General features: G+C 30.0%; 3 protein-coding genes across 8 annotated transcripts; 2 read left to right on the forward strand and 1 right to left on the reverse strand.

Annotated features, from left to right (window-relative positions):
• The first annotated feature begins 566 nt into the window (after positions 1–566).
• LOC113796631 (uncharacterized) lies at positions 567–6,333 on the forward strand. Of its 6 annotated transcripts, none has more exons than XM_075820723.1 (6): positions 567–664; positions 4,155–4,979; positions 5,046–5,164; positions 5,223–5,423; positions 5,492–5,812; positions 5,877–6,333. In XM_075820723.1, the coding sequence occupies exons 2-6, from the start codon at positions 4,420–4,422 to the stop codon at positions 6,164–6,166; spliced, it is 1,491 nt and encodes a 496-aa protein (XP_075676838.1). In that variant the 5' UTR covers positions 567–664; positions 4,155–4,419; the 3' UTR covers positions 6,167–6,333. The 6 variants fall into 6 exon arrangements, with proteins under 6 accessions (XP_075676838.1, XP_075676833.1, XP_075676822.1 ...); XM_075820718.1 differs by lacking the exon at positions 567–664 and adding an exon at positions 829–960; XM_075820707.1 differs by lacking the exon at positions 567–664 and adding an exon at positions 1,909–2,561.
• Positions 6,334–6,463: 130 nt separating this feature from the next.
• LOC113796625 (uncharacterized) lies at positions 6,464–8,201 on the forward strand. The gene has a single exon (XM_027346931.2). It carries the CDS (start codon positions 6,498–6,500, stop codon positions 8,043–8,045), a length of 1,548 nt encoding a protein of 515 aa, XP_027202732.2. The 5' UTR covers positions 6,464–6,497; the 3' UTR covers positions 8,046–8,201.
• On the reverse strand, positions 8,028–8,977 carry LOC113796626 (uncharacterized). The gene is made up of 2 exons (XM_027346932.2): positions 8,802–8,977; positions 8,028–8,734 (listed from the first exon to the last, which is right to left on the reverse strand). The coding sequence occupies exons 1-2, from the start codon at positions 8,821–8,823 to the stop codon at positions 8,199–8,201; spliced, it is 558 nt and encodes a 185-aa protein (XP_027202733.2). The 5' UTR covers positions 8,824–8,977; the 3' UTR covers positions 8,028–8,198.
• Positions 8,978–11,017: the final 2,040 nt, after the last annotated feature.

The raw sequence follows: 11,017 nt of genomic DNA on the forward strand, positions 1-11,017 counted from the left end.
ATGTCAAATATTCTGAACAACAAAACACACAATCTATATTTTTGTTAAAATGAATTTTTAATGAATCCTAATTTGGAGTACAACCAACAATAACAATAAATATTGATAATTTTTGAACAAAATTATTAATTCAGATTGATTTGAATCAAATTCTTCAGATGGCGCTGATTGATCAAAAAAAATTTTTTTTGGTTTTGAAATAAAAAAAAATTCCACAATCCAATCGATTTTTGACTCATATTTATCGAATTTTGCGTGTTGTGATTTTTGTTCACCGATTCTGTCAATGATGATTGTGATGATAATTAATATTTCTTCAAAAATTAAAAATTTTGAATAAAAAAAATAAATATTTTGTTTTTGAAAAAACAAATTTTGATTCAAATTTCATTCGTTTGTTTGTTTGATTTTCATTTCCGAAACAATTCTCAACAAATGTCATTATGAATTAAATGCAGGAAATTTTTTTTTCCTGATTGACAATTTCAATCAAAAATTATTTTTTTCGATTCATCCAGATCCCAATGTCAAAAATAATTCAGTCACTTTTTTTGTTGTTGTTTTTCCTTATTGCTTTTTGAAATGACTGTTTTTTCTGTTGAAACTTGTTTTTTATTCGTTGATTCGTGATAAATCTCAACTCACCACATGACTTGTTGATTAAGTACCGTTTTTTTTAATTTAGTAAATTGAAAAAATTTCAAATCAATCGTCAAATCATTAATTTGTAATGATAAAATTTCAAACGTGGTGGGAAGTTGATTTTTATGTGTGTTTTTCGTTTTTGCGTTGAATTGAATAACAAATGATGGTCATTAGTTATTCAATTTTTACATGAAGTTTTCGTTTGTTTGTGATAAATTAAGGATAACAAGCACAAAATACAAATAATCATTTGAATTTCAAATTATTTCGTTGTTGATTTTCATTGATTAAAGCCCACTCATTAAACAATGAAAGGTTTGTCGCTTCTTTTGAATTTTTGTGAGTATAGTGATGGCATTTTGCCCTATTTCGATTTCGATATATTGAGTCAACATTTTTTCTTTTTTCCCTCCTCAATGATTGATTTATATCGAAAAAAATACCCAACAAAATGTCGAATTCTTTAACCATTTTTCTATTTTGTTTGTTTTGTTTTTCCAATTCACTTACTTTAAAGTGTGAAAAATAAAGAAGAAAATCGAAATTTGGAAAACAAAAACAACTGAAAAGCATTGTGCTTTGATTTTGCAATTTTGCAACGTAGTCAAAAAAAATTGTTTGGTTATTTGGTTGTTCTATTTTCCTATAGATCCAAACGAATGATCCGAACATGTTGAGAACAATATTTATTTATTTAATTAATATAAATGATCTTCTTTTTCGTACAATTATTTTAGTTTTTGTTGTTGTTTTTGCTGATGTTTGTCAATTGTCAGTATTTTTCCAGTTTGTTCTGCCACTTATGTTTGAAATAATAACAATAAGTTCCGTTCAAACTCCATATCAACTGGATTATGATTGCTATGGATTTTCCACCACCATACACAACCATAATACCAAATGAAATATAAAATGATTATTCCCTTTTTCATTCGCATATCACTTGTGTGTGTTCATACAACAAATATTTGCATTAAATTAACACATTGATTTTGTGCAAAAAAGCCAAGTTCCACAGCGAATGAAATATTCTTCTTCATTGAATAAGAACCCAGAAAATATATTAGAGATGCTAATTGATGGCAGTGTGCTTGTGTGTTGGCCTATTTTGTTTCTGCAATAGCACCACTTATCATCATCATTATCATGACTATTGCACATGATTGTCCATTAACACAATCAATATTGAATCAATCAGTACAGTAGGAATCAATCAATTTTTCACAGAAAAGTACGCACACAAGTTACCTATTTGTCATTCTTTGAAATACCAGGAGGAAGATTTTCATAAATGATAATAACATATCTCCTGAATCACAGAAAACAAAGTTAATGTTTTTTTTATTGACAACAAAACATTGTATTTCACAATCACCAATCACATCATATATTATTTGTCTCTCTATATGTGTCATTACGAGAAAGCGACATAGACATTTGTTCCGTTGTTCAGAATTTTTATTTTGGCTACAAAATATGTGTGTTGAGTGTTCATCATTATTATTATTATGATTATAAAATGGCCATGTGTGTTTTTTGTATAGATTTTGTTTCTTGCAAAAAATACTGTTTGATTCAATCATATTGTGAATCACGTCATTTTCCAGCATTATCATCATGCCTAAATAATACAATAACCATTTGTGTTGAATAATAATAATTACCTGTTATATTTTCAACTTTGTATTGAATTTCTAGTGTCTTTAACTCTTTCAAATTTCAACAATTTTCATTTTTCTCATTCGTTCATTGTTGTTTGGCTAAAAATATAAATTTGTTGCTTTGTTTTTCATTTGAATTTTAGCCTAATTTTACCGTAATATCGTCATCATCATTGTTGTTTTGTCTGCTCCATGTGAATGAATGAAAAATTGAATGGATGACAAGAACCTGAACAACAATAACAATAATAACAGGTGGGTGGATGTTGAAAATCTTCTCTGCAAAAATTCCATTCATCATCATAATGATGAAATTTTTCCAATATAGAAAATATTCTATTAATGATTACAAACACGATCAGATGCTTCATTAATTTCGTTTAATTTCACTTTTTTCGAGTTCATTCCGAAAATGGAACAGCAGCATTTTTGGTATTTTTTGGTAATCTATGTTGATGTTGCCAATGACAACATCCATTCATCCATCCAAAAAAAAGAAAAAATCAAAAATCGTCGTCATCATCATTATGATTATCTTGAGATTTAAATGAAAATCATAGCAACCAAAAAATATTGATTATAACTTGGGTGATTTCAAACAAACAAACAAATAACAACAACAAAATTATCATTTGATTCTATACCATTACAACAATATTTTTGTCTCCCAATTTATTTCTGTTATCGATACCTATGATTATGATTGGTGATGGTTGGTAATTGGTGAATTGGAAATTCGATATAAATTCATTTTTACATAGCTTTCAACACGATTCATTCATCCATCATCAATCACATCAACAACAACAACAAAATGAAAATAAAATACATTTTTCTATGAATGAATGAAATATTTACGCACGTCGATGAACAACTGATTGACGCACGTTGATGATCAATCCAATCACTAATCGAAAACTGGACATCCATATACGTCCATAGTGTATGTGTTTGTGAAAATTATTTTTAGATAACAAACATCATTATCTGAAAAATATACACAAAGATGTTGATTTGATTGATTGTGATCTATACAGTGTCATCAAGTGAATGGGTGATTCATTCATTCAATTTATAATTTTCTATAGTGAAAAATTGATCATTTTGATTAATAAATGATAAATAATTGTCAGTTATAACAACTCGTCATGTTTCTTCTAAAAAAGGATTGATCTGATCTGGTAAATCTAAAGTGATGATGATGATTTTGTTGTTGATTGTAAATGATTAATGCCACCCACGCACATACATTCATTTTTTTGGGAATTTTGTTTCTGAACTCGGTTGTTCGGGATACCATTGTCAACATAAACATTGATAACAACAACCCAAAAATCAAAGGAAGAGAAAATTTTTAATGTCCGAAAACAAACGTCATCACCCTTTACGTCGATTTTGCTCTGTTTGTTTATTTATCAATATCGAATCGAAACGATTTTTTCGATATATAAAATCCAATCAATTGATTCCAATCATATTATCGATTAGTAATCAATTTTCATATCGATTATATCAATGCATTAAACATTTTGTATTTGTTTGATTGCACTTTTCAAACATCACAATTCTTGATTGATTAGACATTTGAAATAATAATCATTTTTTTCTTTAAAGCGATTAACATTTTCAAAGTTGTTTCTTCTCAGCAAAATACCTTGTTTTCCGTTTTGTTTGATATTAACCTGATATCCAAAATAAACAGATAGTGTGTGGAATGTATGCCATGTCAAACTGACAGATATATTTAATATCATGTTTTCTCTTCTCTTTCATCATTTTTGAGGAGAATAATAATAATATTATTAATAATCCACCTTTTCTTTTCATTTCATTATTGTTTGACAATAGATTCAGATGAGATCAACATCAACAACAATCTAACAGACCTAGACACATCTCTTCATATGGTCTTCTCTCTTTCTCATATTGTTTGAGTCTAATCACATTGTTTGTATATAGATAAATGATCACCATCATCATAGTGATAATCTTAAATAACAAATTCTCATTTCACCATTGCCATCATCATTGTCATCATCCGATTCGATCGTTACGCAAATAAAACATTTTGTTTGTTGAAATTGAATGTTTACAATACACATCATCAAACATCATGATCAAAAAGTGTTGGAATAAATTGTTGATTGAAAATGTATCATCATTAATCACTTGTATAGTGTATTATTATTATTTTATTGTCATGATTATTATTGTTCAATCAGCAGTAATAATCGATAGTAATAGTCATAATAATAATCGATTATTATTATTGACAAAACGTGATTGGAAATCAACATTACCGGTACCGATACCAAAACCGGGAGAATATTCTCAAGGTTCTATACTGCAATTTTTAAATCGTAAACAAAATTTGGATAGGAAAACATCCAATCAAGATGTTATTACGACAAATGACAATACTGATCCATTATCATCATTGCAACAATTAAATCTGACTGAAGCAAATCGTTGTCTTTTGGGTAGCGAATTTGACCATTGTCCAGCCAATCTTGAATGTCGATCATTGCCACATTATGATTCAAAATTCAATGTTTGTGTTCAAATTGATTGTAGTTTAGATTGTCAAAATTTTAATGAAATTCATTGCCCATCGGATAGTCAAATTATTCAACAAATGATTGAAATAAAGGGGAAAAAATGTTGTCTCCATTTGTGAGTATTTATCGGAGACTGATGTCATATTGTTATCATTTTTCGTTTTTATCAATTACACATTAGTTGTAACTGTGATGAAAATAAATGTACTGTACAAAAATGTCTTGGTTCACGTCCGGTCGTTTTAAAAAAGGCAGCGAAAATTCCGGGAAAATGTTGTGATCAAATTGAATGTAATCCCTGTAAGTAGATGTATTAATGATTGAAAATGATTATTATTTTTTCTCTTTTTCATGATAGATATACCGAAAAAATGTATCGGTTTGAATGGTGAAAAATATAATACGGGTGATTCATGGCAATTGAATGACGATTGTCATCGTTGTAATTGTATTGATGGTGTACAAAAATGTGAAAGTATTGAAAATTGTCCATATAAATGTTTACCAGCTAATCATACGGAAAAACTTGATTCAAATCAATGTTGTCCACGTTGTAAAGGTTGAATAATAGGAAACTTTTTACAAGATTTTTCATTAAAAATCCTTTTTCGGTGAATTTATATTTAGCTTGTATCGATGCGGATGGACAAAAACATATTGATTCATCGATATGGATTGATAATTGTCGTCGTTGTGAATGTAAAAATGAAAAAATTATCTGTAACTCACCATATGGTGGTCGACAATTTTGTGATCGTCCTTGTATGGAAAATGAACATCGTCAATGGCAAAATGATCAATGCTGTGATAAATGTGAATGTAATTTAAATTGTCCATTTGGTTTTCAAATCAATTCTACTGATATTAATCATAAAACATTATGTAAATGTAAAGAACATCTAATCCAAAATAAATCCATCAAAACCGATTATAATTCTCCTCAACAAGGTATTCATTCTATCAATGTTTTAAGCCCATTAATCATTTTGTTTTCGTTTCATCAACAATCTAGCCTCAATCACAAATAATTCCAATACAATATGGATTCTATTAGGTTTAGCTATATTAATTATTGTTTGTTCATTTTGTTCATATTCGGCATGTGCTTATATTAAAAATCATCATCATCATCATCCAGTTACAACAAAAACAAATTATCAATATATTAATCAAAAATCAACCAATAATAATAATAATCATCATAATGATGGTGAAACGGATGATGATCAAGATCTTCATAATGAAATGAGTCAAATGAATGATCAACAACAATCGACCATCGATGATGACCAAACAATTTAATCGATAATTCGCTACAAACAAACAAAAATCTCTAGTCAAATGAATCGATGTATAACACACACGAGCAACAACAACATTGATTAATTAACCACATTTTTTGTAAAATAAACATTTTGAAATAAATTTAGTTTTTTTTTGTGAATAAATAAATAATTTAAAAAAATCGATACACTAACGCCATCTATTATTTTGATATGAACAAAATTGAATTAGATTGATTTTTGAATTTTTGAATTTTGAATTTTCGAATTTGAAAATTAAATTTCTGAATTCAATGAATATAAATAGTATTTGGTTGAAATGAATTTGAAATTTGAATGTTTATTCTCAAATGGGTCATACGGAACGTGAAAGAAAAAGAACACGTGGACGTCGTCGAAGAGAAAGAAGAAAACCACCTTCACCTCCACCTCCAAAAAGAGTAGCATCGGATGCTCCAACAGCCATAATAGCACCAGAAGATTATGAACATATCTATTCTGCAAAAAAACAACCCAATAAGACCATTAAAATGCGAGCAGCTAAAGGAGGTGGTCAACAACCAAATCTAGCAAAAGTACCATCAGATGCTCCCACAGCCATAATAGCACCAGAAGATTATGAACATATTTATTGTGCAACTAAAAAACAACCTAAAGTTACTAATGATAATAATGCTGATTTGAAAATACGATCAGATGATCCAACAGCATTGATAGCACCCGAGGATTATGCACATATCTATTCAAATAGAAAAAAATTAATTCCAGGTAAAGTTGGCTTTGGTGCTCAACCAGCAGCCGCCACTCCTCCTGCACCATTGCAAATACGTTCCGATGATCCAACAGCATTAATAGCACCAGATGATTATGAACATATCTTTTCGAAAAGAAAGGAAGCTGTTAAAAAAATACAACCACCGCGAGGACTACCACCTAGAACAAAACAATCACCAACAAGAATGATGGAACAAATGAGACAAAATATGCCCGCACCCGAGGAATATCAACAATTCTATAAAGTGGCGAAAAATGTCGTTGAAAATTTAAAAATTGATTCAGATACCCCTACTGCATTGATAGCACCAGAAGATTATGAACATATTTTTAAACGAACACAAGTTCAAACAAAACGAGCACCACCTAAACAGCAACAGAAAAATGTTGAACAATTAGATTTTCCATCGGATGCACCAACTGCATTGATAGCACCGGATGATTATGAACATATCTATAAACGACAACCCAAAGAACAAACCAAAACAATAACACGCAAACAACAACGTCCACGTACTCAATTTCAACAACAACAACAACGAACAAAACTTGAAATACCATCAGATGCACCAACTGCATTGATAGCACCGGATGACTATGAACATATCTATAAACGACAACCAAAAGAACAAACCAGACCAACAACACGTAAACAACATCATCCACGTACTCAATTTCAACAGCAACGAACAAAACTTGAAATACCATCGGATGCACCAACAGCATTGATTGCACCGGATGATTATGAACATATCTATAAACGACAAGAAAAGGAGCAAACACCAAAAAAACAAAGAACACCCAAACGACGACAAACACCCGAGCAAATGAAACGTTCACCACCAAAATCACCAAAACTACAGTCACAATATCAACCACAATTAATACAAGATGGCAAATTAATGATCGATATTAATGATCCCGGTCAATTATTACAATTATTACGTATGATACAAACATTACAAAAATCATTGAATATTAGCGATCAACCCGAACCACAATCAGAACAACAACCAGAACCATCAGTTAATCCATTTGAAGATTTACCAAATAATTATGCATATGATAATAATGATCCATATGATGAACAATCAACAAGAAGAAAATATAGTCGAAAAAGATGATTATTATTATCATTATTTTTTCAAATATTTCTTTTATAGTGCAATGTTTATAACAGAGAAAAAACCTGATGAAAATATTTTCGAATCTAAAAAAAGAAGAGAGTAAATAAATAAAATGCAATTCTGTAAAATAAAGTTTTTCAATTTGGTGATTTAGCCCGCTGTTGCTGTTCCATGACCATGATTACTATTTCGCGAAATTCCAGTTAAATCGGCAATTTGTTTGAATAATGAAACAAAACCATGAGCTGTCACTTCACGTGCAACATCACTAACTACCGAGCCGAAAAATCGTGCAATTTCCGATACCAGAACACCGATTATATCACCAATAACTGATCCAACTGTTTGCAATCTTCCTTTTTTACCATTAGCTTCACTAGTTGATGCTTCTTTGCTACTAAAACGAGACCATAGATCACGTTTTTCGGAATTTTTTTCATATGGTTGAATAGCTGATGCTACATTTGGTCCAATCAAATGTTGTTGATAAATTGAATGCATATCAGCAACGGCTTTATAATTGGTTTTTTTATCCGATTCAGAATTTCGACTTTGGGCGCGAAGTTCATTTTTTTGGCTATCATTTTTTGATATTGCGGATGATGATTGTTGTTGTTGCTGATGATGACTATCGATTTTTGTTCCTGTAACTAACGAACAAAATAATAATGACGCCAACAGGATGACTAATTCATGAACATTTCGAGAAAAAATTAATTATGGTCAATTTGGATTTTGAACAGAAAAACTTACAATGCATCACTGGTTTCATCATTATGCTGATCACTGCATCGAAATGACACACACACACAAACGAAAAAATCTTGATTGAAATCCGATTGTGACACACAAAACAATCAAATCGTTGTTGTTAATGTTGGTCGATGAAAAGCCAAAATGATTCTGGCAGCCAGTTTTTTTGTCCTGTCCTTGTCAATCATATGATTATCTTCATTATTTTACTAAGGCAGTAGTGAAACAAACAAACAAACAGGTATTCCTCATTGATTCAAGGCTAAAAGGACGCCTTCATCTTTTACCTGCAGGTTTCTCTTCAATCGATAATCATGATGATGATCGAATAGAAAAAAATACCGTTAGGTAGTTGAACGGGAATTTCATTTCGACAGTTGAATGGTGATCAAACATCATTATCAGATTTGAGACCTTAAAGAAGAAGAAGAAGAAGCCTACCATATTAATAATTATCACCATTCACATTAATGTAAAACGCTTGATTTAGCTTTGATTAACTTTATTCAGATCAGTGTTTTTTTTCAATTTAACAGAGAGAAGATCAGGAAAGAAAGAAAAAAAGATTATATACCATTTCCCGGTATAATTGAACGGTAAATCTAGCTAATAACACATAACACAAGTGACCTTTACCCAACTATGTCATCATCCATCACTCAACTTATATATCCAACCAATCAACCTGATGACGATCCGATCCGATCATCATGTTTATCAAACAACAACCGATTAGGTCATCGAACTTTATCCAAAACTCATGCTTTTAACCAAATATATAGCAATGATAGCACTAGAAACATTCATAGATTAAATCAAATTGAATTTTTTCGAAAAAAAACTATATCGATATCGTACCAGGAGTTTTTTCTTTAAATTTCATTTCCTCACCCAAAAAAAATATTCAGATTATTTTCCTAATGAACATTTTTTTTATCTATTCATTGAGAATAAACATTGAATATTTACATGAAATGAATTGAATGGAAACTTAATGTGTGTCATCGATTTTCAGTATTAGTTACCGAATTTTCTGTTTTTTTTAATGATGGCCAAGAGGGAGCAAATCGATAGCAAATCATTAGCATCAATAGTAAATATCAAATTCATTTCATTTGAATGGAAATTATTATTGGAGAGATCTGAATTTCTTAGCATAAATATTCATTATTCAATGAAGATTAATGATATTTTTATCATCTTTTTTTCCATTCATTTTATTGACTGAATAAATTTTAATTCTTTCGTTTGATCAAATTTCGGAAAAAAATTCGATGGTGATTTCGATGACCTTGTTTGTTGTTCATTATCGTCAGCATTATTGTATGATACAAACGAAAAAAATAGATGAAAATTGTTGAAAAGTCAGAAAAAAAATCATTGATAATATCCGGATACACAGGAGTCATCATACAAATATAGAGTCAAAAAAGCACGTCGACGCCGTTAAAGATTATTTTGCCCACAATAAAGTGTGTTGAAATGATAACAATGATGATGACAATGAAGATTTGTCATTAATTTCATTTAACTGTCATCGTATTATTATTTCTCTATGGAACAAATTATATGTTTTTCGTTTCTTTTGGTTAAATTTGAAAATAAAAAATGAAACTTGAAGAATATATCCGTACCGTGTCCGCCCCCTCACATAAACCATTTTGGTAGATAGATTGAACACACAAACCTTTATGTTTATTTCAGTAACTACCGTTTGTTTGTTTCAGATTTTCAGCGTTTCAATAACTGGACAAACTGGAGAAACCCAAAACGGAACAAAATTTTTTGTAACGATGATTATGATAATGATGATGGCTATGTCAATGGCGAAAAAGCAAAAAGGAAAAAAAGATCTTTTTTGTGTGTGGAATAAATGAATGAATGGCAGTGATGGTGTTGGGTTACTTTCAATCTATCTTATCGAGTGTATTGTGTGTTGGTGTCTCTATTTAACGTCGTCGTTTTTCAATTATAATTTTCTTTTTATTATCATCATCATATCCACCAAGGCGCTATTCATCGATCATACAATGCAGAAAGTCTATATGGTAGATTTCCAACAACAACGACAATACAAAGATGATTGTGATGAAAAAATTTGTAGTTAGTTTTTTCCATTGTTCATCATCATATGAAAAAAAAGAAATGAAAATTTCTGTGTTCTATCCATGTATGAATGTTGTGATCAAATTTCATCATCAAAAAACCTGATGAGC

This window comes from Dermatophagoides pteronyssinus, unplaced genomic scaffold, assembly GCF_027571235.1.
Source record: "Dermatophagoides pteronyssinus isolate colony J.1.1.1.1 unplaced genomic scaffold, Derpt_VIB-CSIC_2022.12 sq0001, whole genome shotgun sequence".
NCBI classification, from domain to species: Eukaryota; Metazoa; Arthropoda; class Arachnida; order Sarcoptiformes; family Pyroglyphidae; genus Dermatophagoides; species Dermatophagoides pteronyssinus.

Bases quoted from the DNA above. Each gene is read 5' to 3' on its own strand.
- LOC113796626 (XM_027346932.2), bottom strand. From the start codon at position 8,823: ATGATGAAACCAGTGATGCATT. The intron at 8,735-8,801 runs GTAAGTTTTTCT...TTCATGAATTAG, and splicing joins GATGAAACCAGTGATGCATT to TCATCCTGTTGGCGTCATTA.
- LOC113796625 (XM_027346931.2), top strand. From the start codon at position 6,498: ATGGGTCATACGGAACGTGAAAGAAAAAGAACACGTGGACGTCGTCGA.
- LOC113796631 (XM_075820723.1), top strand. From the start codon at position 4,420: ATGATCAAAAAGTGTTGGAATAAATTGTTGATTGAAAATGTATCATCA. The intron at 4,980-5,045 runs GTGAGTATTTAT...ATTACACATTAG, and splicing joins AAAAAATGTTGTCTCCATTT to TTGTAACTGTGATGAAAATA. The intron at 5,813-5,876 runs GTATTCATTCTA...TCAACAATCTAG, and splicing joins TTATAATTCTCCTCAACAAG to CCTCAATCACAAATAATTCC.